Source organism: Penicillium rubens (genome assembly GCF_028828025.1).
Source record: "Penicillium rubens strain IBT 27055 chromosome Unknown utg000003l_segment0_segment0, whole genome shotgun sequence".
Taxonomy (NCBI): domain Eukaryota; kingdom Fungi; phylum Ascomycota; class Eurotiomycetes; order Eurotiales; family Aspergillaceae; genus Penicillium; species Penicillium rubens.
The window spans coordinates 448,084-472,820 of record NW_026890601.1 but is presented as its reverse complement, the minus strand read 5'-3'; the positions used below and the strand labels follow the sequence as shown (position 1 = coordinate 472,820).

The 24,737-nt window shown below is 48.7% G+C and overlaps 8 protein-coding genes across 8 annotated transcripts; 4 read left to right on the top strand and 4 right to left on the bottom strand.

Moving 5' to 3' along the window:
- Positions 1 to 68: 68 nt before the first annotated feature.
- N7525_006375 (uncharacterized protein) lies at positions 69 to 1,011 on the top strand (the record flags this gene model as incomplete). Its single annotated transcript, XM_002569096.1, has 3 exons — positions 69 to 72; positions 131 to 219; positions 274 to 1,011. 3 exons carry the CDS (start codon positions 69 to 71, stop codon positions 1,009 to 1,011), a joined length of 831 nt encoding a protein of 276 aa, XP_002569142.1.
- A 321-nt stretch (positions 1,012 to 1,332) lies between these two features.
- N7525_006374 (MATE family efflux transporter) lies at positions 1,333 to 3,356 on the bottom strand (the record flags this gene model as incomplete). The annotated part of the gene is made up of 2 exons (XM_002569097.1): positions 1,333 to 2,139; positions 2,196 to 3,356. 2 exons carry the CDS (start codon positions 3,354 to 3,356, stop codon positions 1,333 to 1,335), a joined length of 1,968 nt encoding a protein of 655 aa, XP_002569143.1.
- A 705-nt stretch (positions 3,357 to 4,061) lies between these two features.
- Positions 4,062 to 4,772, top strand: N7525_006373 (DUF202 domain-containing protein; the record flags this gene model as incomplete). Its single annotated transcript, XM_002569098.1, has 2 exons — positions 4,062 to 4,153; positions 4,352 to 4,772. 2 exons carry the CDS (start codon positions 4,062 to 4,064, stop codon positions 4,770 to 4,772), a joined length of 513 nt encoding a protein of 170 aa, XP_002569144.1.
- Positions 4,773 to 5,151: 379 nt separating this feature from the next.
- idi1 (isopentenyl-diphosphate delta-isomerase IDI1) lies at positions 5,152 to 6,123 on the bottom strand (the record flags this gene model as incomplete). The annotated part of the gene is made up of 3 exons (XM_002569099.1): positions 5,152 to 5,387; positions 5,449 to 5,787; positions 5,886 to 6,123. 3 exons carry the CDS (start codon positions 6,121 to 6,123, stop codon positions 5,152 to 5,154), a joined length of 813 nt encoding a protein of 270 aa, XP_002569145.1.
- Positions 6,124 to 7,517: 1,394 nt separating this feature from the next.
- Positions 7,518 to 9,213, top strand: N7525_006371 (putative FAD dependent oxidoreductase; the record flags this gene model as incomplete). Its single annotated transcript, XM_002569100.1, has 5 exons — positions 7,518 to 7,645; positions 7,697 to 7,822; positions 7,886 to 8,150; positions 8,216 to 8,362; positions 8,416 to 9,213. 5 exons carry the CDS (start codon positions 7,518 to 7,520, stop codon positions 9,211 to 9,213), a joined length of 1,464 nt encoding a protein of 487 aa, XP_002569146.1.
- A 2,567-nt stretch (positions 9,214 to 11,780) lies between these two features.
- On the bottom strand, positions 11,781 to 12,988 carry N7525_006370 (uncharacterized protein; the record flags this gene model as incomplete). Its single annotated transcript, XM_002569101.2, has 3 exons — positions 11,781 to 11,895; positions 11,952 to 12,025; positions 12,077 to 12,988. The coding sequence occupies 3 exons, from the start codon at positions 12,986 to 12,988 to the stop codon at positions 11,781 to 11,783; spliced, it is 1,101 nt and encodes a 366-aa protein (XP_002569147.2).
- A 1,451-nt stretch (positions 12,989 to 14,439) lies between these two features.
- N7525_006369 (uncharacterized protein) lies at positions 14,440 to 17,602 on the bottom strand (the record flags this gene model as incomplete). Its single annotated transcript, XM_061213705.1, has 15 exons — positions 14,440 to 14,853; positions 14,929 to 14,992; positions 15,070 to 15,104; positions 15,175 to 15,250; positions 15,474 to 15,502; positions 15,613 to 15,627; positions 15,695 to 15,713; positions 15,780 to 15,864; positions 15,929 to 16,060; positions 16,138 to 16,180; positions 16,244 to 16,323; positions 16,409 to 16,689; positions 16,745 to 17,287; positions 17,342 to 17,479; positions 17,532 to 17,602. The coding sequence occupies 15 exons, from the start codon at positions 17,600 to 17,602 to the stop codon at positions 14,440 to 14,442; spliced, it is 2,025 nt and encodes a 674-aa protein (XP_061068136.1).
- Positions 17,603 to 18,171: 569 nt separating this feature from the next.
- On the top strand, positions 18,172 to 23,083 carry N7525_006368 (ubiquitin-binding serine/threonine protein kinase VPS15; the record flags this gene model as incomplete). Its single annotated transcript, XM_002569104.2, has 3 exons — positions 18,172 to 18,385; positions 18,441 to 18,561; positions 18,610 to 23,083. 3 exons carry the CDS (start codon positions 18,172 to 18,174, stop codon positions 23,081 to 23,083), a joined length of 4,809 nt encoding a protein of 1,602 aa, XP_002569150.2.
- Positions 23,084 to 24,737: the final 1,654 nt, after the last annotated feature.

The following is a 24,737-nucleotide window of genomic DNA, read 5'->3' as shown; positions in this document are numbered from 1 at the left end:
ATTGAGTAAAATGGTGTTGAAGAGACGACTGTATCTTGACTTTTCCCCTTCACAACACAACTCACACCATGGGTATGTGTTACTCCCAAACTAACCTATTGGCTGTGTCGTAATCTAACAATATCATTAGACGGCAGTTACAACAATTATAACTCATTCGGCGGCGGCGGTGGTGGAGGATTCATGCCCGGCGAGACGAACAGTCCCGCCGGAGGCAAGGTATATTAGTCCCAGGCTTCCCTATACAGCAAAACCAACTAATACCCAATACAGACCTTCGACCGGGACAACAAAACCCTCCGTCCCGTGACAGTGAAGCAAGTCCTTGACGCCTCGCAACCCTTCCCCGAAGCCCCATTCCAAGTCGACGGCGCCGACGTCGCCAACGTCCTCTTCATGGGCCAAGTACGCAACATCAGCTCGCAGAGCACAAACGTGACATACAAGATCGACGATGGCACGGGCGAGATCGAAGTCAAGAAATGGGTCGACTCAACCACTGCAGACAACATGGACACCGACGACGGCAAGGCGCCCGGCGATGGGAAGACTGAACTTGAGCTTAACGGTTACGCACGGGTCTTTGGATCCATCAAGTCCTTTGGTAACAAGCGGTACATTGGTGCTCATTCTGTCCGGCCCTTGTCGAATATCAACGAGCTGCATACTCATCTGCTCGAGGCTACTGCTGTGCACTTGTTCTTCACTCGTGGTCCGCCCGGTGGCGCTGCTCCTGGCGGCAATGCTGGCGGTGACGCTGTTATGGGTGGTGCGGATGACTACGGTTCTGGGCAGAACAAGGCTCTTGCTTCCATGTCGCTTGTCGCGAAGAAGATTTATAACCTGCTTAAGACGGAGCCTCAAGATGATACGGGTCTACACATGCAGGTCATCGCTTCTAAATTGAACATGCCTGCGACTGAAGTGGCTAGGGCTGGTGAGGAGTTGCTTGGTGCTGGTGTGATCTTCTCCACCATGGATGAGCAGACCTGGGCGATTCTAGAATACTAGAGAGACGTGAGTGGCCATGTCTGTGTTATTCGTTAAAAGTCACATTCGGACTCCAATGATATCATGATTTGTCTTGTATAACATTTGATAGAGTCGCAGATTGCTCTATCTGGGTGCTTTTTTATAAACATGTAGACAGAATTAACGACAGGGTTGGCGTTGACAAGGGGGCTGAAACAGAAATCACTCGAAGCCACCGCTAATGCAGAACGAAATACAAAATCATACATGCTGGAAAGACTTACCATTTTGTGTCATGAACCGCATGGATATCAAGTCATGTCAATGCTTCTCGTATATACCAACCTTGGAAAGGTCAAGTTAAGTCAGCTCATTCCTCTTTTGAGCTTCCTCGACTGAGCGATTCCAATTAGCCCGACTAATAAAGATGGCCTCAATGAAGGAAACAAGGGCAAGCGCAAGGGCAACCCCGGTCCACAAGCCCATAACACCCCAATTCAAAGCAAACGTCGTTCCCATACTAAGAGGCATGGCAATAACATAGTAACAAAAGAGTTGGACATAGCCGCCCACTTCCTGGCGACCCAGACCACGGAGAATACCGTTGCAGTTTGCCGCGAGAGCATCGAAAAGTTGGAAGGCTGCACAGAGTGGAAGCACCTGCGCTACAATTTCGACGACTTCGGTATCGGAGCTGAACAACCTGGGGATATACGACCGCAAAGTCGAGAGAAGGACCATGTTGAATACGCCAACCATGACTGCTCCGCAGAAGCTCACTCTCGCAGAGGTCTTTGCGGCATCGACCAAGGTAGCCCCAATCAGATTTGCTATCCGCGTGCTACCGGCAATAGAGAGGGGGAATGGAATCTGCCATGTAATGCTGGAGATTGTTGCGAGGATGGATTGCGCTGCGAGTGCTGATGTGCCGAGATAGCTTGATGCCAAGGTCAAAATTTCGAAGGCCAGGCACTCTGCCTCGACCATGATCAGCCCAGGGAGTGCGAGACGGACCATTGGGCCCCAATTCTGGAATGCTCGTTTGGTAAATCCGCACCAACACTCGGATCCCACGAAGAAGTAAACGTAGACGAACAGGCAGAGCGGGAGGAGAGTTTCTGTGATTACGACGGCGATCGGTGCCCCAATAAAGCCCCATTGAAGTTTCTAGTATCCAAGTCAGTTTTATCCTTGTCAAAGGCCTGGATATAGGAAATACTTACCCAGACGAAGAACCAGTTCATGAAAGCATTCAGTGGCGCACAGATAATGAGGACGTATAGGGAGGCAGAAAACACACCCTGGGCCTGGAGATATCGCTTACCACTCTCGAAGAGAGCGAATCCCGGGGTTCCCAAGAGAGCAATCTTCAGATACAGACCTGCCATCTCAGCGACTTCCTTCTCTGGCACAATCTTGGCAAGGATATGCTCGGAGAAATACCAGAGAATCATAATTGGAATGGTGATAGTCCAAAGGAAATAAACCATACGCAGCATCTGCAGGCCCACCAGCTTCCTCTTCCCAGAACCATAGGCCTGCGCACAAAGCGTGTCCAAACTAGTCGCCAGGCCCGAGTACACCGCATTTCCGGTGATCGTCACAGTCATACTCGCAAGACTGACAGCTCCAAGCTCTTCCTTTCCAAGATGGCCAATAGTAAAGATACTGGCCACAGTCAAAGAGTACTGCAGCAAGAAAGTAACCATGAGCGGCAAAGAGTATTTCATAATAACCTTTGCTTCACGCTGCCACGTCGTCTGGATCAAACCAGCTGCGACGGCTTCTCCCCATTTCCGGTCAATCTCTTCTAGGTCCAGGTCACTGCCCTCGGCATCTTCAGCGCGCTCTCCTAGTAGAGCAGTTACTTCGCTTGCACCGTCCGTCTCAGGATCCCCGCTTCTAGAACGTCGAGACGACCCACTCGGCCGTCGTGACTGCGATCCTTGGCCGATAGCAGCGGATAACAAGCCGCTCATTTTACGCTGCAGCCCGTGGGACTTGCCATGCGCATGCTCGGGCGCGATAACATGGTTATCACTCAGTAGGTGCCTTTCTTCTTCGATGATTTGCTCGCGCTCGCTTTGAGACAGGGTTTGTTGTTCCCCAGCCCAGGGAACTACAGTCGCATGGCTGACAGATGTGAAGTAACCGGGGCGGCGATATGAACCAGCTAAAGAGCGGGGGTTGGTGCTGGCATAGCTGCCGGGCGGGCGGGCCGTTGAGGTGTCGGAAGCTTCATCGGTGGGTGTTTGATCTTCGTCGCTGTAGTCTGCGAGGTCTCGTGCAATTGCCGAGGCGGCAATGGGCGAGCTGGATGTGAAGGACCGGCTAAATGAGCTTTGATGCTCGGCGGAATCCACCGAGCGGATGTTTCGAGCCATGATAAAATGTGAGAGATGAGGCTATGGGTGTTTTACGGCCACCACATTATTTACAGCAAGATAAATTGAGCTATACCTCGAGTCGAGACTCTAGATCCTTGGAGCTTTGGAGATATTTCAAGAAGGCAAAAAGCGAGGTGAAAAGGCGGCTCAGAGCTGGATGCGGAGATGTATTTGTAATACCACCAATACGAATGGTGCGGGTTCAGGGATTGGTATATTTTGTAATTTACTGTAATTTGCAGAATTACCCCCCACAAGACGATAATGCAGACACTTCACGTAAGGAGTATGAGTCAACTCTTTGTCTGGAAGTACGAGGTCCATGGATGATTGAGAGCCATTCTATGGATGACTTACCACTATGCTGTCCATGTAGTAGGTAAGTATAGGATCCTTCTCATCAGGTCGGATTTGTTTCAATAACCGTGTCGCTACATGTACAACCTTGGGTGAGGCCCTACATAAAAAAAGGTATACATACGAGAACCTGACCCTAGTCATCCTACCAATAGTGTAGACGCTGGGGCTGTCGATCATCAGATTCAGATCTCACTCACAAGAACAAATGAGAAAGCAATAAATAACCATGACATCATTCCGAAAACAGTATAGAGCATCACATGACCAGACGCAGATGGGATGCTCCCCAGGTTTTCTCCAGATTTCCGCGATGATCGAGCTTCAAGTATCAGACCTTTCACCATGTCCCAGACGGTGACACAGAACGGGGTTGTTCGACCCCCCTTCAACCCTTTGATCAACCCAATACATTCTAAGCCGGTCCTCGTGGAAGAGTAAGTCAAACTGTCCAGTTCCGTAGAAGTGGCCGGAGCGCGAAATGGCCGGAGAGGAAAACACGTTGTCCGGTGGCTTGATCCCTTACATGATGCCGTCCTTCGAAGTCAAGCCTGGCATGTTCCATGGCCATGATTCCCACATGCCCCACTCCACATTCTACCCCAGCAATGACAGTCCAGTTGACAATCTTGAAGACACGTCGAGTCCCAACGCCACATATTCCTCTCTCGTCCTTATTTCGGCGCCCTTCTATTCGAAAACAGCTCTTCCGACGCCCGCGACCACTGCGCCAACGAGCGCACTTTCCTTTCATGGCTCCGTCTGTCCATGTATTTGGCCGTGGTATCCTTGGCCATCATCATATCCTTTCATTTCCGTGATCAACCCACCAGCCTAGAGAGACGCATGTCCTTGCCGCTCGGGATCATTTTCTGGCTTCTGAGTTTGACCTCTTTGGCGAATGGATTTGCGAATTACTCGCGCACGGTCAAGAAGTATGCGCGCAAGGCGGCTTTGGTGCAGAGTGGCTGGAAAACGCAGGTTATTTTTACGGTCGTTGGGACGGTGATTTTGGGCAGTTGCATTTTGTTTTTGTCGACGGATCCAGCGCAGTAATGGTCATGCTGGGATCTTATTTCTCGATTCTTCATTAGCGCTGGCGTTGGCATTACTCTTGGGCATTTTGGTTACTTGTTACATCCGTTATTGATTATTGTATTTATGTTTTGACCAGATCTTACTGGGACCACTGTGGGAATACTCTCAAAGCACAACACGAAGAACATCAGAACCAAGCATTGGGTATGTGTTGATTTCCTAAAAGTAAACCGAGAGGGTAAAAATATCAGAAGTGATGTCGTGACAATCGTCTCGTGTGCAGAGGTATATTTCCATGAGTCTCGTAAAGGAAGCGGGTTCGCCCCGAGGAATGCAAAGATGATAAAAACAGACCGAAATGGTACCGAAATATGCAATATACTATGCATCGGGCTTTTTACATTCGACGGATGTCCTGCTCGTCCTTGTACTTATCCAGGGCCGGGGTACCGAGGTGGCTCCACCACTCAAACAGCATGGAGTTGCAGATAAGCTTGAACCACGGGGTGAATTTCAAACCGGGCTGTTCGAACATTGCCTTAAGCTCATCAGCTGAGACATAGGTGGTGTCTCGGACCTCGTTGGGGCTGGGGTTCAGATCGACATCGGCCTGGATGAAGAGGATATAGTCCACTAGCAGAATGTCAGTGTTTCCATTTATCAAGTCGAATATAAATGCCACCATGCAACATACCCTCGTGTTCACCCCACTTTCCATCACTGGGGGCCTTGTAGTGAATCCTTGTGAAGAATTCGAACTTGTCCAGGGGTACTTGCTCTGCCTTAATTCCCAGTTCGTGGTTCAGCTTGCGCTGCGCAGCACGCTTCACGCCCATCACGGCAGCATCCAGCTCAGATCCAGTCTCGCCGGGAATTCCAAGGGGGTGTGAGCAGCAGGTGTTGGTCCACATGTCGGGGAAGGTGATTTTCTCGGTGGCGCGCTGTTGGAGCAGAAGACGCTTATTGGAATCGAAAAGGAAAACCGAGAAGGCGCGGTGAAGGAGGCCCTTATCGATGTTGGTCATCAAATGGCCTATGCGAATGCATCTGTCAGCGTTCTATCTCGCATGTTGTGCCCACTACCCCGCCACTCTGTATCTCTGCGGGTGATTATGGGGTCGTGGAACGTACAGATCTTCTTGCTGGCGCTTCCAATGGGCCGGTCATTGTTGTCCAAAACAATGCAGACCTCATCCATTAGGCGGACCTGCTCTTCATCGTAGCCCTCGAGTTCGCTGCCGCGCGCAGCATTTGTTTGGCTTGTGGGGAGGACTTCACGGGCGAGCGATGTATCGACCTCGGGGAAGAGAGTGGCGACATTTTCCGCCGTGATCTCAGGCGGACCGGTGATTGTCGTTGTTGCACTCATTTTTGGCCGAAAAGTGAAGTTAAAAGAAAGTACCCTGAATCCCAACAGAAAGAAATCAGAGGAAATGCGGCGTTGGGTCAAAGGCGGCAAGGATCGGCAAATTTGCCTTCTCCGTTGTTTGCCTTTATCGGGAAGTTCCAGGGGAACTACCATAACATAACTACTCCACTAAGTTCTATCGACTATCTCTACTTAGGGATTATAGCTGGCTATTGCAATCATCAAAATTGCGTTCATGATGAGGCCAACCAGTGCACGAATGACAGATGCCGTATCAATTCACACTACCAAGACATCATGTGCGTCAAGATAGCATCTTTATCACTTCAGCTCAAGGAGACTAGTCAATTTCTCCAATTCTGGAACTTCCTCTGGCCCGAGATGGCCCAGCTTCTCCCGTCGAGTTGGTACATTCAGATCGAATACAGGCTTCTCGGCGAGCGAAGTCACCCGGGTTCCGTGTCTGGGCTGGAATCCAGCTTGCGTTATGGATCATGATGCTATCGAAGAATAAGCTTAAATTCAAGAAGTTTTCCAGGATACTGACTTAGCGGTTATTCCACGATGCACCCGGGCGTGGACTCCATTTAAGCCGGACCTAGATATCACTGTTCTCATTCATAAACGTCATACAGATATTCCAAGATCACATCACTCTCGGCCTTGTCAAGCCCAACGATTCGGTCTCGCCCGGTTCACCCACATGCCTTCCAGCCTGTGCCTGTATGAATACGGACAATGCTTGCGCTCCATATATTCAGGGCCGGCCTCCGGGCTCTCACGATCGAGGTATGGGTGAGCTAACCATCGCTGAGATCAATCCTGGCTTTTTCCAAGCGTTCTCGTGCAGGCCCGGGAAGGCCGAGGATGTGTTTCCTGGGCACTTCGACGTCGACGATGCGTGAATCCATTGGAGCTGGGGCCATGTTAATAGAGAATCTTTAGAGCTTTTTTATTCCTTTAGTTCTAATCGATACAAAGCCTGTACTATATACATATTTTAGAAAGACTTGATTGCTTGATTGATCAAAGTTGTACTTTGCCTGGGTTGAGCACATCATCACCGTCAGCCATTGCGCCTTTTGTCGGCCATTGTCAATTTTAGTTATTCCCGGTCATTGTCATCCCCATACCCCTCTTTCAGGGTTAATTCGATGTATATTGTCCAAGGTGTTCTTGCTATGTACTGCCACTGCAAGCGGGGAACCTCCGATTTCACAATCCGCGATCAAAATCACGATCATTCCTAATGCCCGACTTCGATGCCGGTTGTTCCGATAAGAATTGCGATATATCACCCCATGTTGTCGTTTAGAGGGCCCATAAGTGCAGAGACAATCCATCTGGACACGGATAGGCAATTTATCTCTTTTATCTTTCCCCAAGTGGAAATCATGAGTGACTCAGTTCGAGTTGCTGTTATTGGGGCTGGTATCAGCGGAGTGGTCACTGCTGGGCATCTTCTGGCTGCCGGGATTCAGGTGATGGTTTTTGAGAGAAACAATGCAGCTGGTGGAGTTTGGTAAGATTTTGCGTTTATTTTTATCTGGAATAATACGCTGAAACATTGTAGGCTTTATGATAAGCGTACTCCCATCGAAGCACGGTACCCATCGCCGAGACCGTCTGCTTCACAAGAATATGTGAAGGACGGGAGGGAAGACAACGAAAGAAAGATCTTGCTTCATGCACCTCCAGGGTAGGTTTCAGGTCTTCTTCTCTTTTCCCCCTTTATACAGTAGTCGTGCTCACTATTTTCCAGGCCTTGTTATGAAAGTCTCACGAATAATGTCTCGACCCCTTTACTACAGACGAAACTCAACGCATGGCCTGAAGGGACTGCCCATTTTGTGAAGCATTATGTACTCAAGGAATATATACAAGACACGTCGAAGAAGGCCGGTGTTGATGATATAACCAAGTTTGGCGCCCGAGTCAACCGAGTTCATAAGGATGGGCCAACATGGACAGTTCACTGGACCACTTTGAGTGAAGATCAAAATCCCATCGAGAGTTCAGGGTCTGCAGTAAGCTCTCATCTCTCCATAATTTTTCATATCCATTTTAGGAAGTGGTTTTGACCGTGCCCTAGACGTTTAATTCGGTTATTGTTGCCTCGGGTCATTATCATACGCCTCTCATCCCGAATATACGGGGTCTACCCGAAGCAAAAGCTCGATGGCCCGAGAAGATCTTCCATTCAAAGTCTTTCCGAAGGTCAGAAGTATTTAAAGGAAAGGTGAGAATGAACGCACTTTAGTATTGAGTGACACTGGACTGACTAAACTACAGAATGTTCTATTGCTCGGTGGCGGCGTTTCTTCCCTCGACATAGCCATTGAAATCAGTGGAACCGCAGAACATGTGTATCAAAGCACTCGAAATGGTGCCTTTGACCTCCCCGAAAGTGCACTTCCAGAGAACGCCTCGAGAATTGCCGAGGTCAAAGCATTCGAATTCTCCACGTCGACATCCGCAAACACCGAGCACTTACCCTTAACCGTACATCTGAAATCCCGGAAGACCTTGCACGGTATAGATACAATTATTCTCTGCACAGGATATCAAATGACACTTCCATTCCTCGACGAATACAACGATTACAGCGTGTCTGCCGCCGAGGCAAATGACAGGGTACTTATCACAGACGGCACTCAAGTCCACAACTTGCATCAAGACATTTTCTACATTCCAGATCCCACGCTTGCGTTCGTCGGAATCCCGTTTTATACTGCGACGTTCTCGCTATTCGAGTTTCAAGCTATCGCCGTGACAGCCTTCATGTCTGGAGTTGCGAAGCTTCCATCTTCTACAAGCCTCCGGACGGAATATGAGAATCGCGTTAAAGAGAAGGGGCTTGGACGGAGCTTTCATTCACTCAAGGACCAGGAGCAACCTTATGTTGAGGAGTTAATTAAATGGGTCAATACTGGAAGAGCTGAGCGTGGTTTGTCTTTGATTGAGGGTCATACTAAGACCTGGATTAAAGAGAGAGCGGCTTTGAGTGAGAGACTTAAGTTGATTCTGGCAGGGAAGCTTCCTCGGCCAGATATTCTCAAAAGTCCATTGGAGGTGCAAGTGACCGCGTGATGTTGAACAAGACAGCGTGAAAAGACATCGCTATAGTATCTTCAATGTAACATCTGCATCATCTCGAGCTAACCAGATCAGATTATTCAAGTGCTATTATCAAGTGTAAACTGCCCCAGTAAGCCGACTGTCTACTTGGATCCTTCCAAAGTTGGATGCTGTGCCTCAGGCAGGTAGGACCTTGCTCCCCGTCTCTTCCTCTCTACGCCAATATCTCACGAACGGGGGAAAGAATTAAACAAGCAGCAGCTGTTCTCTCTTTTCCGAAACGTTTTTCACAGGTGCATCAGACATGTTCTTAGGGAATCTCCTTATTCTAATAAAAGCACTATATAGCTTGAGCTCGGACACTGTCCGAACTATTTGGTGTGATGAGCCGTAGTAGCCCATGTGATATGTGACTGGAAATCTACGCCAATATCCATGGCGCAAGATCACCCAATCGGATATCCGAACTCTGTCATGATCCTGAGACAAAATCTCAGTAATCCAACTCATACTCCGTACATTGTGCTCGGTACTCCTAGACATCTGACATTTACCGATCTGATTGATGATCGAATCGAGATTATCCCTGCATATCAGATGCTAGCATAGATCCTCAATCAGCGAGAGAGCATCCACCTTGGATTGTGTGAATTTTTCCAATATCCAAATCTACTCAGGGGTAGGTAATAAGAGATCGTAGGTCTAGGCCGTGTGTGCCGACTGTAAAGCCGTTGGCAGTACTCCGTAGTGTTAGTGGCGCTGGTACTAGTGATGGAACAACCGGACACATTCCCCAGATGAAGAGCGACAAACTATATTGTGATAAACCTTTTCAAATTGGGAGAGCCAGAGAGCCCGAGAGCCCCATCACAAAAACATTGAGACGGACCAGGATTTCTTTGTTCCTATTCCTTCGTCCATTGCGGATATTGCGGATACGTACGGAGACAGAGGGTATACTCCGTAAAGATCGGCAATGATTTCTTTTAGGCACGGTCCCTTTTGTTTTTCCCTTTCCTTTTTTTAGCTTGAGGCCATAGCTTCATGGAAATCATAGGGATCTGCAAATTGGATGTCATAGAAATATCGTGCCGAGACAGCTTTTCATCAGCTATCTCTACCTACGGAGTCAATGTACTACTTCTTTTTTGATTTGCCCAATAAGATCACCACCTCTTTCGAGACAAAGGGAAATTGGTTGCCGATAGTGTCCTAAGTGCAAAGGCCTCACCTCTCAACCGGAGAGCCTACTCCGTCTCGTGTTGGATAATACTGGATCTTTCGGGCCCACTCCAAAATTCTCAGGGGCAGGATCACGGCCCCGATATTCGAACGTGTAAATCGTACTCCGTATATTAAGCTAAAAGCATTCGGATGTAGTGCACAGATTACGGAGTACGGAGTACGGAGTAGTTTATGATGGACCCATTTTTTAGATAGGCGAACAGACGCGATGTCTCCTCCGCGGCTGCACCGGAGGCACAATTCCAAATGGCCAGTTGTCTTTTCGTCTCCACTTAAGACGACTAGCTTCAAGGAGCAGTGGAGATAGGGTTGAAATTGAGAGGGCAATAATAATGTGATTTATTATCGAAGGGCATAGAACTACTATATTTTCCGTCTATTTTCCGTCTATTTTGACTGAGCAAGGATTAATAGATTGCAGGAGGTCAGGGCTAATGTGAGACATACCCTACATGTATACGATGCGATGCCCATTACTCCGTAGACATTTTGGATTCGCGCTTTTTTCGGGATTTGCAAACTTCGAGAGTAGTGGACTCTGTACTCCGTAATAGCTCAATAAAACTAAAGAGAGTTAGAGTTGTTTCACCCTTCGATCGTCTGAATGTCGAAGATCCCTCTTGGTTTTAGCGTGTGATTTGGCGTTCCTGGGGTGGAGCGCGGCAAGAGTCGAGATCCAACGGGCCTCGGGGAGTCGGAAAAGAAGGGGAAGGGGGAAATTCCTTGGAAATTGGAGAAATTGGACTTATTTCCACATTCTTTTGGGCTTGTCTAGCGCGTTGGTAGTCAACCTGCATTCATACAATATGTCCATACATGTGTACAACATATGTTGCGAGATTCTGATCTTCAGTCTGTCCTAAGAGTCCATGTCGATCTTGAGCTGCAGATGCCGTGATACTGGCTGTTAGTACATAATATTCTCGTTACCCGCGCGCCAGCTCATGCGGTTGCATGCAAATGGTATCACATTCAATGGGAAATATATACGTAATATATCAAGTTAACTATAGAGCGAAATAATTGAAACAATGCGAGAAAAAAAAAAAAGACCACCTGCAGTACAGTAATTCAAAATTCCAACCAAAATGCATCGTAAACAATCCGACAACGCCAAGGAAATGGACTTCATGCCATGTGGGATATGTCAATCCCAATAGGAATCTCGCATCTCACGAAGCCCAGTAAATAAAAGCAAAGAAAATCCAACGTATCTTTGACCAGCAGATCCCATGGCAAAACTATGCAACCCGCAAGAATCATAGCCAATGTAGACGATATTTCCCTCCAATATTCATGTAGACATGCAAGCATGGGATCAGCTGTCTGTGCTGTTAGCTAGCTGAGCGGCGGTGGTTCGACGCTCGCTGGCGCGGCCTGGGCATAAGCGAAGACTCCGCCTGGCCGGTAGACTTGCCAGCGGTGCGGTGCTTCTCTACACAATCATGCCTATCCCATATTAGCACAATACACACCCACCGAGGATAGATGTTCTGGGACCTTACCTAGCCAGACTGTCATGGCGACTGAAACGCCGGTCGCAAAGGTCACAGCTGTACTTCCGTAGCCCGTGATGAACCTACAATCCTCGTTAGTACCTGTTCTTGGCTCCTTCGGTCTTCCTACTCACGGTGTTCAGGTGTCTTTTGAGATCAGAGCTTCGCCCGAAAGACTTGTGGCAGATTTCGCACGGATGGTTGTTCCTCCATTCAGGGTTGTGCATCTTTTGGTGCTCCTTGCAGTTGGAGCGTCGGGTGAATTTGGAACCGCAAATGGGACATTCCAGGCCGCTGGCAGATACTAGCCTGTCATTTGATGAGCCGCGTTCTCTTCCGCTCGGGTTGGTGACACCATCGGTCCCTTCACACGCTAGAGGTTGAGCCACGACGTGTCCAGTGTTCATGCCCTGTCCAGGGGATCCGTCGTATCCAATCTCCTCTCCCATCGGCCCAAGGTAGGAAACATCGTTGACTGACAATAGGGGCATCGTGGAGGGCATGCACGCATCCGGAAACACACTCTGGCCCCATGGTCCTGCGGCGCCGTTCGCTACAGTCCCCGGAGGAACATCCGATGGCGTTGTCGGTCCCGAGCAAGGCGTCTGCATCCACATATCGGTCATCTGGCCCGGGAAGACGTTCTGGCCAGGGACAACGTCCATGGTGGAGTTGTAACTGGGGGACGCGCTCATCGTCGTGGGGCTGTAGAACCCCAGTGAAGTCTCCGAAGCACTGTTGATGAGACCATTATAAACTGGTGGGTAGCATGCTCCGCCGGAATACTCGTCATAGGATACAGCGAAAGTGGGAGTTGGCGCTCCAGGACCTAGTTGCGGTGGTAGTGTAGGCGCGGGAGGGAAGACCCTCAGTTGACCGAATGCATTCTCGATTTCGCAGTGGGAAATTCCCAGACCAATAGGGGAAAGGCCTCCCTGAGACGAGGTAGAAATGGGAGAAGAGTATACCGAGGATGTTTCGCGAGACGGTACATCCTCTCTTCGCGGGGATGTGACTGAGGTGGGATGAACTAAATTCCGATTCATGGTGTAGAGAGCCGGATTCAATAAGACAGAATAACAAGTGTATTCCCGTCAAATAACCAACCAAAGGGCTAGTCTATATCAGAGTGAACGAAGGGCGAAAAATCAAAGCATATATAGTAAAGGCCTTTGAGTCAACAGCTTCGCTGTTGGTGATTGACAGCGGCATACATCGGTGGCTGAGAGGAGGGTAGTGGATAGGGTATGAATTCATTGGAGAAGAGCTTGCGCCGCATCGACACCGACAAATGTTGAAGATTCAACGACTTGACGCCGTCACAGACAAGGCAGATTTGGAGAGGAAAGGGTCTGTAATTGCGGTGGAAGAGAAATTCGGGTGGGGGGCATTAAGGGCCGGGGGCAAGGGTAATCCGGACGAGATCGATGGCAGTCCAGGTCTAGCATATGGGCACTCACAGAGGGTTAGCTCCGGAGAGATCAAGATATACTACTATCTCAATAGGCAACTAGGGCAAATCATTGCATTTTCAGCCTAGTTTCGGGCACTTTTGGAGATCGTAATACCCGGTAATGAACTGATAGGTACATAAGAGATATATGACGATGCATAACGGCGGCTGTTGGGTTTGTCTAGAAAAGGCTAACCATCCCTTTCACCACCGTTGGGCTGGTCTGCCCAACCGAGACGTGTCCCATGCAGGTAGTAGCCATACAGAGACATCAGCAGAGCCCGAGTCCCTGGATCGGCTTGGCGAGGTGCATTGGTGTGTGTGTGTCGAGGGCCTATTGACCATGAGCACAGCCCGCATAATGCTGAGACGGTGGGGAATGGTATTTTCTGACGAAGTCCCGAATTGGATGATGAAGTTGATCAATATTTCACGAACTGAACTAATTATCGTGACCTCAGTGGTATGCGGGCCAGCCCTTCCGAACCGCTCGATCCCTTTGGCTTCATGTATACCATAGCGCGGAAACTCCACATTGACTCCACAGGTAATTGACGCGCCCCCGGACAAACCGTCTCTATGAGATATCCGAATTCAACTTCATGGCCATGATGATCATGATCTAATTACTCGCTTTTCCCCCTCTTGTGGATCGAACATGAAATTGATTGGAAAGGGAATCAATCTTGAAACGCCAGGGACAGGGGGGGGAAGCCAAAAAAGAGAAAGGAAAAGAAATAGGAGAAAAAGACCGAACCCCGAAAAAAAAAGCCACCAAGCCTGTTTGGATTAGGCTATTAATCGATATGGTTGTTCACAGGAATATCGAACGGTTTTTTTGGAGTCAAAGTGGCTCTGCCACTAAACTGACCCGACGTCGACTAGCGCCTCCAGTCCCGCAGGGGCGTGCGTGGCCCTAAGCGCCAGGGCAGTGACCCCTCTACCGCGCCGTTCTTTTAGAACTCCGTCAACTCCGCAGATTAAAAGTCAGTGCGGAAAAGACGGTAAACACGGTAACTTGCAAATTCTGTTGTTAAACCGTAATCACTTTTGCTGAGCAATAGCCTCCACTTGAGTTCGTAGTCGCTCTATTGTGTCGATCAGGTCCGCGAGTTGCGGTACTTGCCCGAACTGCCCCATGTCTAGCTCACGCGCGGCTTGCTGATCCACACTGGGTGCTTTTCCAGGGCCTAGGCGATTTGTTTCAACTAAGGAGGGGTGGTGTGGGTCCTGACACCTTGACTCAGTCGGGTTTTCAGAAGTTCCTTGATAGCGTGCCGACATTGGGCCAAGTTGACTGCTCTGTCGTTTTGAATGTTGCCATTTAGACTCGTATGCCCATATCAATGCGACAAACGGGAGGTGTGTGGCTCGAAGCAAGACAATGCGTACGCTGCGAACTGTTCCGGCAGAGAGAAAAAGCCGCATGGGCCGGATACAGAGGAGGGGAATAAGATTCTGCTCAGTGTTAGCTTGGAAGTATTCCAGAACATACAACGAAAGATTCAAGTCGAGGATCAGACGCTAACTGACCAGGGGTGGCATGAAGTATGTCAGTCGTCGAGAATTGCTGCTTTCTAGGACATAAATGGCCAACCTGATTGGCTTGTCAAAATGGAATTTTCCATGGGGCAGTGCCAAAATTCAGAAGAGCAGGGATGTCTGTATACTTACTGGAAAAGGTATTCTTCTCGGGCATGGCGCATCACCTATCACAATACCGGAGGAAATGGAAATTAATCGGCTGCCACACAACTATAGTAGACCATATTTACTCACCCCTTCAAGGCTCATGCTCATCAAACTAATCAAGGATGAGAGAATGAGAGTATTGGTCATTAGAGCGAAAGTAAGCCTGTAAGTCATCCTAGCTGTCAGCATCTTTTTCATCCATCGTCTTACGAAAAGAAATCTTAATGCGTGGAAGTTGCAGCAGATCCCCGTGTGCTCATGGCACCTCCCCCAAAGGGGGACATGCAACCAAACGTCACTTGCATATTAGAACGTGATCAAAAGCACATGCGACCCTTTTTTACTATGTGGCGCAATAAAATCAAAGAAAAAGTCAGGGAACTCACATCAAGCCATAGCCGAAGATGGGGGAGATCTAAAAGAATTAGCGTGTAAGTCAACTTAACACGATAGCCAACCATTTTGCCAATACTCCGGGATAATGCGATTTGAGCTGCAGGACAGCCGCCTGGTGCGCAGACTTACTTCAGACGCGGTGTCCTATCATCCAATCAATTCAGCCACTGTCAGTGCACATCCCTAAACGGGAAAGGAGACATGAACCCACTAATCCAAGAACGCTCGATCTGTTTCAAACGGTCAGTAAAAAAAGAAAAGAAAGAGCGGTCTCAACAGGGATTATTTCACCGTACCCAAAGAACACTTTCACTAACAAATGTGACATTGTGCTGAGCGACAAGCGGTCACGGGCGAGCATGGTAAATGTGGTCAAGAACCCTGCAGCGGTTCAGTAATTTGGCACCGACATTGATTCACTGGGTATGTGCTTAGCCACACTTACCAATATACAATACTACCACCACTGGGAAGAACCTGAAGAATGCTTTCGTCTGAAACACATCCTCAATCAGCCTTGGGTCCCAAAGCCAACCCAAGCAAGGATTAGGGGGACATCGCACCATCTCTTTCAATACTGGTATCTGTTCATAGCCACAATCAGTTAATCTATTTAAGTATAGGACAATAATGTTGCATGCAGGATCCACTTACTAGACTGCCGAAGTATGAATTCAAGCTCACGAGTGAGCAGATCCTGTTCATTCCGTGTCAGCCCTGTCCTCCCAAGATGTTTCCACGAATAGCCATGCCTCGGTACAAGAAATAGAGCCTCCAGGGATAGGATGTCGAATGAGAGCTCAATAATGGGGTTGTCGCCCTTCGCTAGCCCGATGACCCCTGTGGTCTCCTGATTAGTCGCATGGTTGACACAGATGACCTGCTAACAACGAGCCGCAAGGCAGAATGAGCAATCAGTACTCACTTGTTATGACAAATGCTATCCCAACACCAATTATGCTTAGGTTCCAGAGACTCCAGAAATCCATTTGGTAGAAAATGACTCCTGCGTCAATTATTCCACTCAATTCATCGTATGCAAAAGCAACGATCCACACATACATCACCGCCTCGAAGATGCCAACAGCCTCTTGTCTCCTCTCTACCAGGACTGCGTAGTAGAGAAAGAGGAAAGATATGAAGAATGCTGCTTCAAAGATTTTCCGATACAGAGGTACTCTCAGGCGCGAGTAAGGATCAGCCGTTCTAATCGAAGAAAATGGTCAGTATGTCTGCAAGACTATTGCTTGTTCTGTCTAACCTTGCGTTGAAAATATGAGGTTTCTTGGTTGAATTGACTGTCAGAGAATCCCAGAAAACGATTTCGCCCTTCCAAATACCGTCAACCACTCTTTGCACAACTCGTTGGCTCAGAAATCTCTTTGCATGAGCAATCGTTGCAATCTCCAGTGCATTCAATCCGAAGAATCGGGAATATCTATGGGCGGCATAGGTTTCATCATCTCGGTGTGTATCCTGCGAGGCTCCGGATAACTGTGTCTCTGTGGTTCTCTTACCGCCAAAAAGACGATACAAAGAAGAGTCTGGCAAGAGAGGAGTGGTCTCTTCCGTCTGGCTAGTATGACGTTGAATAGATTCCAGGCCAGGGTTACCTGCTTCCGATTCAATGATATTTGCCGAACCGCGCCGCGGTGCTGGTAGCTCTTCCAATAGAAATTCAATTGTCTCGCGCTGGTTCAGGTGACACAGGAATTGCCAGGCAACAAATTCGCAGGCTGCACCACGACTCTCATTGAGTCCCCAATCATCCTCGGTGGCAGTGGTGAAATCCCATTTGAGTATCCTGGGTTTATTGATCAACCAATCCAGTTCCGCGTCCTCTTCGTCGTGAACTTACATCAATGCCACAATGATAAAGGGATTGTGGGTATCATCTGCCAAAGCATGGACCAGCTGTCTAAGACGGTGTCCTTGGGATCCATACAGCATTTGTTCAAACGTGTAAGCCATATCACCCACGGCCATGCTAATGAAGCTATAGGGGGCTTCGTTAATTCTGCTTAATCAAAAAGGCAGACGGGACTTACTTGTACAGCTTAGGAAGCACATCAAATAGCGGTTCATTGGTTTCGATCACCGGAATTTCCGTATGATCCATGTGTGAATCCATCTGGAGGAGTTCTACTTCGATTAGCGGGTCTCCCCGTGGCCGCCAAAACCAGCCACATACCGACGTCAAACGTTGAATGTTGAACGTTCCAAAGTTGAGTCAGGACTTGATTTGTTTTTCAATGTATTTGGCTGTTTGTTTTTTGTTCTCCTTTTTTTTTTTTTTTCATCTAGCGTATCTCCCTTCCGGGATAGGGCAGAACTGCAAGTATTAAGGCCGAGGTATCGACGGAAGGTCCATGTCGTTTGACCAGTGGGGTTTCAATTGGCCACAAATAACATGGCAAAATGACCTTTTTCAGTTTAAGATAAAACAATTCAAAATATTTAGTATGTAACAGGAAGAATTGCAAAAGAGAAAGGTGACGAGCTGGAGGTTGCCAACGACATCTCGCTGACCGCCTTGCGCACGTGTCGACGCGTCTAGTGACTTCATCGGCTTCAACTCGACTTTCATTATCGCATAGCTCTCCCCAATCATCTCCATCTAATTTAATCGATCTCTGGCTCTGGATAACCACCAAATCTCCAATGGGGAGATGAGGGGCAGTCGACACCATGGGACAAGGCTACTCCCTCACAACCCTGTCCGCGGGGTCGGCGGGGATCGATGTGCCTGAATTAGCTGACCTGGTGTATGAAAAGTCGATGGGAGGTGGTAGGTTCATGAAAAGCATTCGTGCACGGCAGCCAAATGGTCTGGTGATCATCAAGGTTATTATGAAACCGTTCCCAACCATGGAACTGGAGCCATATATCAAAGACATTACGAGTATGTTTGAGTCCTTTCTACTATTATAAACTTCTAATATTCATGTCCACTTCAGGAGAACGAAAGCTGTTGGCGGATGTGCCGAATGCGCTAAGCTACCAGAGGATTCTTGAGACTGCCACGAGTGGATACCTTGTGCGTCAGTACATGCACAGCTCTCTCTATGATCGGATGAGGTATGTCTGTCGCAGCTGTTCAGCGAATGGAGCCTGACATAAATATAGCACACGACCTTTCCTAGAGCATATTGAGAAAAAGTGGATTGCCTTCCAGCTGTTGTGTGCTCTTCGAGATTGCCATTCACTGGATGTCTACCATGGTGATATCAAAACTGAAAACGTTTTGGTCACCGCCTGGAATTGGCTGTATCTTTCTGACTTCTCGTCATCCTTCAAGCCCACATTTCTCCCGGAGGATAATCCGGCAGATTTCTCTTTCTTCTTCGACATCTCCGGAAGGCGAACCTGTTACTTAGCCCCCGAGCGCTTCTCTGTTGCCGGGGAAGAGCCCAGTGAAAGCGGCGTCAACTGGGCAATGGATATCTTCAGTGCTGGCTGTGTCATTGCAGAGCTCTTTCTCGAAGCGCCGATCTTCAACCTGAGTCAAATGTACAAGTATCGCAAAGGAGAATACAGCCCAGAACACAGTCAAATAGCCAAAATCGATGATCCGGACATTCGGGAGCTGATTCTACATATGATACAACTTGAGCCAGAGTCTCGGTACTCAGCGGATGAATATCTGAATTTCTGGAAGGGCAAGGCCTTTCCAGAATACTTCTACAGTTTTCTCCACCAATACATGTCCCTCATGACCGATCCTTCTTCCGGGCGAACAAATGTGGATGCAGAATCAGCCAACCGAGGGGAGGCAGATGAGCGGATTGAGCGAATTTATCTAGACTTCGATAAAGTATCTTACTTCCTCGGTTCCAACACCCGTGGCGTTGGGGCTCTGTCTAATTTGCCTGTCTCCAAATTGACAGGCAACACTCTCCCTGTGAGGCTTGATCTTCCAAATGGTGAGAGTCAAATTTCAGCACCGCAGTCACAGCCAGAGGAGGGTGCTCTGATTTTCCTAACACTTGTGGTATCCAACTTGCGAAATACAGCCAAAGCATCGGCTCGGATCAAGGCCTGCGATATCCTTCTTGCATTTGCAGAAAGGCTGTCAGATGAAGCTAAATTGGATCGCATCCTTCCATATATCATGGTCTTACTGACTGATCGGACCGATACTGTCAAGGTCGCTGCGATCCGCACCTTAACCCAATTACTAAAAATGGTCCAGGTGGTCTCTCCAGTCAATGCCTATCTGTTCTCCGAATACATATTCCCAAGGCTCCAGCCATTCGTCGCTGCCTCCAACAGCAAGTCAAGTGCCATGGTGCGTGCGGCATATGCCTCATGCATTGCGTCTTTGGCCCAATCGTCCTTGAGATTTTTGGACATGATCCAAGCATTGCGTTCCGATACCCGTTTGGCTGCGATGATCCCGGTCGGCTTTGAGCCCCGATGGACTGAGGATGCGACTTACCACAATCTCTACGACGTGGCTCGGGTTGATCTTCTGGAATACTTCGAAGTTCACACAAAAATGCTGTTGACAGACCCGGATGCATCAGTCCGGCGGGCATTTCTGGGCTCTGTGTCCAGCCTCTGTGTCTTTTTCGGAAATCTCAGAACAAACGAGGTTGTTCTTAGCCATTTGAATACGTACTTGAACGATCCAGACTGGATTCTGAAATGCGCGTTTTTCGAGGCTGTCATCGGTGTCGCCACCTACGTGGGGAGCCTGAACCTGGAGCTATACATATTGCCGCTGATGGTTCAGTCCATGACTGAGCCTGAGGAATTTGTTGTTGAAAGGGTGATTCGATCTCTGGCAGCTATGGCTGACTTGGGTTTATTCCAGCGATCAACAACGTGGGATCTCCTAAACACGACTGTTGGATTTTTGGCGCATCCGAACACCTGGATTCGTGAGGCAGCAGTCAAGTTCGTGGTAAACTCCGCCAAGTTTTTATCAATAGCGGATGTTCATTCTATCCTGACTCCTATTATCCGGCCTTTCCTCAAGATTAAGATTGTTGTCTTTTCGGATACCAATATGCTCGATGCACTCAAGCGGCCAATGTCGAGGAGCGTGTATGAGATGGCCTTCCTCTGGGCTTCCAAATCAGAGAAAGGTGTTTTCTGGAAGTCGCCAAGTCGCGATGGCATGTTCAGCTTGTCTGAGCCTGGATCATTTAGTCCGCGCGTGGGTCAACGGAACTCTTCCCTCAATATGGCCGCTCAATCAAGAAATGACGAGGATGAACAATGGCTTGGTCGGTTGCGAAACCTTGGAATGAGCCCTGAGGATGAATTCAAGCTTCTCGCACTCAAAGACTACATTTGGAGGGTCTCATTACGGCAATCGAGAGAAACTGATGTCCATGCAAGCCCACCCGTGAACGACATTGTCAGTTTAACACAACATGGAGTCAAGCCCCAGACTGTGTTTTTTGATAAGGAAATTAAAGATCAGCCGCGAGGAATCTCCTCAGGCGCAAACGATGGCACCGTCGACGATTCAAGGCCGAGAACAATCGCAGATGCTTTGCTTGACGCTTCCACAACCATTGAGCGAATGCCTAGTTCTCATCGCAAGCACTTGCGGTCGAAAAGCCAACTTTCGAAAGAAACAAGACGTGCATCTCACGCTCCGATCTTGGATGGAAATGACACTTCTTCGTTATCATCATCTCCGGTAGCATCATCGCCTGCCGGGGGACCTGCATCTCGCCCATTGTCCCCTCCAAACTTCGATAATGATCAGAGACTTTCCAGTCGCCGACCGAGCCCTGGACAAGACGGCTCATTGGCATCGGCTAACGCAGACGCCAAAAGTCTATCCGATCGTGTACATAAAAAGTCTAGCGCGATGAGTTTGTTGAGTCGGAAAGACACTGCCAAAGCCTACGCTGAAACGGGCACAAGCTCCGCAAACGCCTTTGGAAAGGTAGACGCACCGGTCCAAAGAGGCGGCACACCCCGACCATTGACACCATTACTCTCAACCGAACAGAAAGCGACCCAAATAGTGCCGCAGAAATATCGTGCGCACCATTCGTATGGGGGCAACGACCCTGCGGTTCTACGACTGCTAGACAACGTCTTCGAGGAAAACTACCCGACGGACTTGTTTGACCTAGGTCCATATGTCAAAGAAGTTGACACCCGCCAACCGATTCGCAGTGCTACTGATCAAGAGCCGAGTAAGATCTGGAAGCCCGAAGGGAATCTGGTCGCGACGTTTGGCGAGCACAGTGCGCCAATCAATCGTGTCGTGGTAGCACCAGATCACTCCTTCTTTGCTACCGCATCTGATGATAGCACGGTAAAGATTTGGGACACAACTCGTCTTGAAAGGAACTTAACTCCTCGATCGCGTCAAACTCACCGTCATGCAACAGGCTCGCGCGTGAAGGCTTTGACATTTGTTGAAAATACCTACACTTTTGTCAGTGCGGCCACTGATGGCAGCGTCCATGCCGTTCGAGTCGACTATCAGAAAGCCAGTCAGACGGCCGTCCGATATGGCAAGCTTCAAATTGTTCGCGAATATCAGCTTCCCATAGCCGAAGACGGTTCACCCGAATATGCAGTCTGGATGCAGCACTTCCGTGACGAAGGGCAGTCCACCTTGATTATTGCGACGAACACTTGTCGCATCATTGCGTTGGACATGAAAACCATGCTACCGATCTACACATTGGAAAATCCCGTTCACCATGGAACTCTAACTACATTCTGTTGCGACCGCCGACACCACTGGCTATTGGTCGGCACGACTCATGGGATCCTCGACCTGTGGGATCTCCGCTTCCGCGTACGGTTGAAGGCATGGGGTCTTCCAGGTTGGGGCGCTATCAACCGGATCCAACTACATCCCGTCAAGGCCCGCGGACGCTGGGTCTGTGTATCCAGTAGCGGTAGCCACGGCAATGAAATCACAGTGTGGGATATCGAGAAGTTCCGCTGTCGCGAAGTTTACCGAGCGACCCCACTAGGTGTCGGCACCAATGGCCCCAATGGCACTCATCATCCTTCCCGCACCCCTCACGCTTACCCGACCCCTGTTGTGCCAAGTGACTACGAAGCGTGGCGGGTCGACAGCGACCGGCCAGAAGGGATGCTGAGTCGCTTTGCAACAAACGGCCCTGAACCAGGTACCCCATCTTCTAATAATCCGGCCGGCGATCGACTCGGCATCTGGGCGTTTGCGGTCGGCCTCAATGCCCCTGGCGAAGATAAGGACTCCAACACGAAATGTGGGTACATCATTTCTGCAGGATGCGACCGGAAAATCCGGTTCTGGGATCTGGCTCGGCCGGATCTCTCCTCTATAGTCAGTGGGTTAGACGTCGTCTCAGATGGTAGTGCCAGCGGCAAGCCATACTATGAACAGTCCCAGCCCGGCCCCAGTCTCCTGGTTACCACCGAGCACCTCCCTAGTTCGTCCAGTACTGGCAGTTCTCGAGATACCAGGAAGGGAGCCAGTCCAAGACCGCCGCGTAGTACCGTCATCAGCCTGCAGCAACAGATGTTGTTGAAGAGCCATCTGGATATTATCCAGGATGTGACGGTTTTACGTGTGCCGTATGGTATGGTCGTCAGCGTGGACCGCGCTGGTATGGTGTACATCTTTTCTTAGGCTTTCTTAGGCTTTCAATTTATGATATCCTTGGAGTATGGAATTCTACTCTATCTAACATGAAATGTTTTCGAATTGTGTTTCGCGCGCGTACAGTGTAAAGAGGACTAAGTACTTGGTACAGTAAAGTAACTGCATCCTGCGTCTTTTTATAGGATGTATTCTTCTCTAGACGGAATACCAAAATATATATTAATATGGCTGCTACTCCGCACTCCGTACAAAGTACATATCTCACCCCTCCCCCTACCCCTATCATGGATACGTAATATAGAAAATGGTTAAATGGTTAAACCACCGAAGCTATTGGTAGCTTAACAGTACTCAGTTATATTGTGCAATATAGTATTTCTAGAATATCTATTCACAATATACTCCGTAGATAAACTCCATTCTCGAGATTAAACCCTCCTGCCACCAGATCCTAGGTACCTGGGCAAAGAGTACCGGATACCTCGGCCCATGCGGGTTCCAGTTGCATGAACTAAGGTACCGGATACTACGCCTATTGGTACTAGAATTTTGCTGGGGAGAGCTGTAGTGTGGGTCCTTGCGCGAAACATTGGTGGGTCGGATTTTGGATCGACAGGCCAGAGACCCTAATGAGGCTTAGAGTAAGGGGAACGGAGGATTCTGGAAAGACTTCGGAGGGAATTCCAGGAGATTTATATTGTACGGAGCCCTCCGGATGGAGTAAGCACTATTAAATTAAGCTTGCATGAGGTTTCTGTTTATTTTAGAATGTTGAATGTACTTCTCCGTAAGTACTACGGAGTACGGAGTAGAAAGGAACGCATCGGCTATCTACAAATAGAATGGGAATAATAAATAACGCATAACCTTAATGGGAAAGATTTGGAAAGTAAGATTGACAATTTACCAGAAGATGGATGGGAACAAAGAACTTGCTCTATAATCTCGGACATAGGAACTCTCCGATCCATATTTATACAGAGTAATGTACATACAATGTACAAAGTACTAGTACGATATCGGGAGTACGGAGTGCATAGTACGGAATGAAGGGTGTTCGCCAGTGGCCCTATATATTCAATGGCTGGTCCATGCGGTCTTCCCATGTGCGATCTTGAGTCTTCGCCAGATCTCTGCCGTTACAATGTATATACATGTACTCCGTACTCCGTACGGAGTAGTTCCTTACCACATGGATCCAGAACCTTGCAAAATCGTGCGTGAGGGGCTCATCCGGGAAATGAGATCTCCGCCGAACCTGCCAGACTGAGTAGCTCGGTAGCTTAGCTTGCCCGCTTTGACGGGCTAACACGAGTCCGGTAGAGTTTGGGAGGAGAAACTGGGAAATGGGAAAGGGAAGAAGAATTGGTATAAGTATTATACATAGGGTTTTATTTTATATTGCATGTACCATATTTCTTTTCTAAAGTGTCAAATTTTTAACCAACATTCAAACCTTGGAATCCTCTTCAGGGGGTCAAATAGCAGGCCAACCACGGTTGGAAGATCGAACAGATGGGGACTGGCCAGGGGAACCGACCAATCATGTAAATCCGTTCACCCAGTTCGGACGGGTAATCAGACGGGATATCCATGGCTCACGATCTTGGAATTCGGCCTCAAATGAAATCAGATGAAATCAGATGATCGGCACGGTAGGGATATCTACATATTTGTCAAA